The sequence below is a fragment of the Poromitra crassiceps genome (assembly GCF_964638095.1).
Source record: "Poromitra crassiceps genome assembly, chromosome: 12".
NCBI classification, from domain to species: domain Eukaryota; kingdom Metazoa; phylum Chordata; class Actinopteri; order Beryciformes; family Melamphaidae; genus Poromitra; species Poromitra crassiceps.
Window position 1 is genome coordinate 22,806,452 of NC_139632.1, and position 5,707 is coordinate 22,812,158.

The 5,707-nt window shown below is 43.1% G+C and overlaps 1 protein-coding gene across 1 annotated transcript; it reads left to right on the forward strand.

The window, feature by feature from the left end:
* Positions 1 to 1,762: 1,762 nt before the first annotated feature.
* LOC310786087 (chymotrypsin-like elastase family member 3B) lies at positions 1,763 to 3,480 on the forward strand (the record flags this gene model as incomplete). Its single annotated transcript, XM_083647269.1, has 5 exons — positions 1,763 to 1,805; positions 1,949 to 2,037; positions 2,429 to 2,526; positions 2,765 to 2,893; positions 3,309 to 3,480. The coding sequence occupies 5 exons, from the start codon at positions 1,763 to 1,765 to the stop codon at positions 3,478 to 3,480; spliced, it is 531 nt and encodes a 176-aa protein (XP_083503395.1).
* Positions 3,481 to 5,707: the final 2,227 nt, after the last annotated feature.

The following is a 5,707-nucleotide window of genomic DNA, read 5'->3' on the forward strand; positions in this document are numbered from 1 at the left end:
TAATTCACAGTATTTCACCGGCAGCACTAAAGTGATTTAAAAGTGTGTATATTCACATTCATTCATTGTCAAGGTTATTGCTTATTTTTGTAGATTTTACTGTATAGGTTCAACAGAGCACCTTGCTCTCATAATAAATGACATGCCTTTGGACCCCCCCTTCCCTCCTGCACCCGCCACTAACCTCCGGTAAGCAACCTCAATGGTTAATTCACTGTGAGTTATAACGTCTGCAATGCTAATCAGAATTATTCACAGTTCTGTCATTGCTATGTTATGCAAACATGCTGCACATGTCAGCTTCATAAATCTTTACATAAAATATCTGGTGTGGAGAATTATCATAACACGGCGAGAAAACAAACAGAGCCTTTTAGCTGTTGAGGCAGTATTGATTTGATTTGCTCCTTAAAAGGGGGGAATTTATAGATGTGTGCTGTCTCCTCCTGAGAGCGATATTAATTTCCCCATGGAGGAAAGGATGCTGTCTGAGAGGCGTGAAGAATTGGCTCCAGACTCTCCGGGAGCCTGGGCCCCAGTGTAGACGTATTACATGTTATTAAAGGGGAAAAAGTTGTTACAGGGCTGTTTCTCTTGAAGGTAACCCAAAGCTATCCAGTTCTGTGGTCACACTTTCTCACAGCACCAACACAGCTGACGACACTAAGCCCCCCGCTCCATTTCTCTGCCTTCCTCTCCTCTTTTGCCTGTTGTCCTCTTTCACAATATTATTCACAGGAGATGCAACCTCAGTTCTCTCTCTCACACACACGCATGCACACGCACGCACAGAGTACACACTTATACTAATGCACAGTAAGAGCAGTTTTTTTTTTTTTTTTATGTTTTTTTTCCCGATTTTTTATCCCATTTTTATCCCCCGTTTAGTGCTCATTTGAATTACTCAATCCTGGTTGCTACTCCATCCTCTGCCGATCTGGGGAGAGCCGAGACTGATTCCATGCATCCTCCGAGACATGGGCAGTCAAGTCAGCCGCTTTTTTTCACCTGCCCGAGGAAGCTTCACCGGTAGGACATAGCACGTGGGAGGTTCACGCTATTCCAACCAGTTCCCCTCCCTCTGAACAGGCGCCCTTAACGATCAGAGGAGGAACCATATAAGCAACCAGGATGTTGCATGTTTTTGTGAAGGGGGTTCCTATATGAAGGAGACACCCGGGAGGCACGGGGAGAACATGCAAACTCCACACAGAAAGGCCATTTTGCCGACCCCCACCCGGGTGGTGGGCACTCGAGGACATGCGGACGGGCACGCATTCCTTCAGTGTTCACATCGGCCCAGGTGGGAATCGAACCCACGACCTTCGAGCTGTGAGGCGATAGTGCTTACCACTGCACCACCGTACCTCCCGAGTAAGAGCAGTTTTAAAGCCCAAGCAGAAGAACACTATCTTGTATCTGGAGAAGTGATTTATTTATTCACAACTTATGCTATATGCCAGGCAGCATGTAGTGTTAGTGATGACATCACTGATGACGTCATCAAGTATATATATATATATATATATATATATATATATATACGGTATATATATATACAGTCCAGTGGACCAAAATAATGTGTGGGCTGCATCTGTGGAACAGGAAGTTCTTCCCAGCTAAAGTTGGTGGTGGGTGCTGATAACGGAGTTCCATAGGGTCTGTCTGTGTAATCAGTGTGTGAGGTGACAGACAGACTGAGGGGGTATAAGAGAGCTAGAGCTGTGAGGGAGAGAAAGTACATTCTCTACAGACTGACACCATGCTGCAGAGACTGGCCATGTTGCTGCTTCTGGCAGCATGTGGTGAGTAGCATGTCTTGGTTTGAAAAACCAAATCAAACAAAGAAATAATACAGATGTCAGGCACTGACATCAATTGTGGGACAATTAGCTCTATAGCCTACTCTCAAATAGAAATCTATATTTGATTATTGTGTGTTACATAGTTTATGGATGTGGTACGCCAACTTTCAAGCCTAATACCAATAGAGTGGTGAATGGAGAGGATGCTCGCCCCCACAGCTGGCCTTGGCAGGTAAAAAAAAACATCTGTTTTAATTCATTGCAACACAGTCTCACAGAAAATTGTATAATACCAACGATATGGACCAACGTTGCTATTTTACAATTTCGGCTCGAAAATTGTAAAATAGTAACGTTCTGAGATTTTAGGGTTAGGATTAGAGTAGGGGGAGGGGGAGGGGTTAGAAACAGAAAATCTCCGTAAAACACGCCCAAACCACGCCCACCGCTGTAGACACATACGTTCCCATTTTACAATTTCTTAGCCGACATTGTAAAATACCAACGTTTGTCCACAAACGTTGCTATTTTACAATTTTTTTGGAGATCGGGTTGTTTAATTAAGTCCTGAAATTAATCATAATTGCATAAATTATTCACAACTCAAAAATATTTGTTGTCAGATTTCCCTGCAGGTGAAGCATGGCAGCCGTTTCCATCACACTTGTGGAGGAACTCTGATTGGTCCTCGCTGGGTCCTGACCGCTGGCCACTGCATCTGGTGACCAACAATAAGACTACTATACTACTGCTACTGTATAGTCCAAGGGTCACTCTGGGCTCAGAATAACAGCTGGGAGCTTCATGAGCACTGGTCATGCAACATGTGCCAGTGTTTAGTGTTGTGCTATGAGATCAAAACAGTGCTGACATTGTGATAATGACCAAATTATGAGGAACATTCTGTGGGTAGTAATTACATTTTGAAATGAGAGAAATTGGTGACATTTGGTTTCCAGGCCGGGAGACGTCTACCGTGTGGTCCTGGGAGAGCATGACATGAGCCAACAGGAGGGAACTGAGCAGATCAGAGACGTGCTGCGCATTGTTGTCCACCCCAGCTGGGACATTGACCATGTGGGTGACGGGTGAGTGCTCGTCTTATTGACCATGTGGGTGACGGGTGAGTGCTCGTCTTATTGACCATGTGGGTGACGGGTGAGTGCTCGTCTTATTGACCATGTGGATGACGGGTGAGTGCTCGTCTTATTGGTCACTCAGCTCAACAACATGCATCCCTGAACACCCACAGCTCCATGAGGTCCTGTTGTAGCCGACCCTCTGACCACTCTATGGAGGAGATAATGAAAATAATCATGTTGTATCACCTAGAACACCCATGATAATGACTATGTTGCTTGTTAATTAACATATGTAGGCAAAGAACCCAACAAAAAATGTCAGTATTGTAACCTACTATATGAGAAGCGCTTCATATGATCAGTTATTATCTTGAAGGAAATATCTGAACTATGTTGACCCCCCCCCCCCCCCTCCCCACAGCAATGATCTTGCCCTGCTGAAACTGGATAAGAGTCCCATCATGAAGGACAGCATTGGCCTGGCTTGTCTTCCTGAGGCTGGAGAGATCCCTGCTCACGGGGCACCATGTTACATCTCAGGCTGGGGAACCCTTTACAGTAATGTCACTGTGTGGGACTCATCACCTCTATGAGCGCTGTCATAATGGTTATGCAATCTGCAATCTACATATACACACAGCAATATGTTTCTGTGCTATTGACCAGCTTTTTCTATTGATTCTGACTTTGTCTCCTCAGATCATGCTTCACTACTAAGGATCTACTGGACAATGACAGATAATCAACTATGAAAAAAGTATTGTCTCATGTCCCAATAAATATTATTTTCACTATCCAGATTCAGATATTTCCTGGGTTTCACAACAGGGTCAGCATGTTTTTCTTGTCTTAGAAAATATGAAAGAGAACAGTGGTAAAAAAAAAAAGACCCACCTCTATGAAAAAGCATCGCAACACTTCATATTTCATCCCTGTTTGTTGTGTGATAAGAAGATGAATGGCTGAGCATCTTTCTGTGTGGAGGACTTATGAACCATTGCTATCAAACAATCACCCTGAGGCTGGCCAAATGTCACATGAACCTGCAGCATGCCCCCGGGTGGCACTAGGCCCTTTTCACAGAAGCCATTGTGTCTAAAAGGCAGGAAGTAACACAGGTGCACCAAAACATTAATTAGGGTTTCCACTTTCAGTCCTAATTTTAGGTGTTCCAGTGCTGCTAATTAATGAGTTGGTTGCACTTGTGTTTACCCTGCCTTTTAGACACAAAATGGCATCTGTGAAAAAGCCCTGTTGAGCTTTTCACATCAGATAAATAGGCAGCAATAAGCTAACCTTGATAGCAAAATGTTCCCCTAAGCAGTGTGCTGGATCAGACAGAGGAGCATCGCCAGCCATTTTTGACAAACCTATAATATCCAGTATTAGTAGTACCGGTACTTAGAGTCTTAGACAGCTGTGTGATTGTTGAGTTTATCTGATAGCATGGTATTACTGTGAACACAATACCGCCCCCGTCTGGCAGAGTCAGGTTAATTTTTTTGGTATTATGTATTTGGTGTGTGTGTTATGTGAGTGAGTGAGTGAGTGTGTGTGTGTGTGTGTGTGTGTGTGTGTGTGTGTGTGTGTGTGTGTGTGTGTGTGTGTGTGTGTGTGTGTGTGTGTGTGTGTCTGTGTCTGTGTGTGTCTGTGTGTCTGTGTGTGTATGTATGGGTGTTGTTGGTGTGTGTGTATGTGTGTGCGGGGGGTGGGGAGTGGATGCATGAGTGGCGGCTGGGTGTGTATGGCGTAACTATTGTCTGTTTTGCAATTTTTATATCTTGGGTCCCCTACCATAAGCATTTCTTGCTTCTTTGGGGTCTCCCTTTCATGTGCCCCTCATTGTAACTGTATTCAACTGTGAATCTGCATGTGCCTTTTGGATGCATGAACAAAATAAATCAATCAAATCAAATCAAATCAATTACTGTGTGGCTCTAGAGATAAAGATAAACTATTTGCTGTCACATGATTCAATTTGTAATAGGCCTACATTTGTCATTTGTTTCCTTTTCTTCTTCTGTGGCATTTGTTTGGCATCCTTTATGTTGCATTACTGCCTCCTTCTGGATTTATCCATCCACTGTTTCCCTACATTCTGTAAAACCTGATGGTTTACTGCAGTGAAACCACATCAGTGATGTCATAAATCCCATAACATGTTGCCTAGTTGGGCGGGCGGTGTCTGTTAGTCACAATTTTGGTCATGTTTCTGTGACACAAAACGTGACAGAAAATTGTGACAACAGTGACATCATCAGTGATGTCATAGATCCCACAACATGTCCATGGTGCATTGTCTCTTTTGGAGTGAATTGTTTCTGTGCATTAGATTTAGAAAGGCAGATGTTTTACATTCAATAATGTGTGATACCAAGCTCCCAATCTTTATCTGTCTCCATCTGCTGGTAGATAGGGGAACCAATCAGAGCAGCAGCTCCACTCAGTGGAAAGTAAAGGAGCTGCTGTAGAAAGAGGTCACTCACTGCATTATGTCAACTACTATGATCACTGCTAACACTCACAATGATAGAACTCACAGACATAATATGTATATAAACTCTTCGGAGTGACAATTAACTTAATCTTGAATTTTCTTTGATTAAATCATTAACATAACATTATGTATATGATTCTGTACATCAGAATACCACTGCTCTTACTCACTTCACTGACCAGTGAAAGATGTTGATGATTTAATTGTTCATGATCATTTCCTCATTGGTAATGTGGGCCATGACACTCAACACCACCTACTGTACAAAGAACAAAGGAAGTCCAAGGCAACTCTTCAAGAATATTTTAAAAAGCCTTTAATAA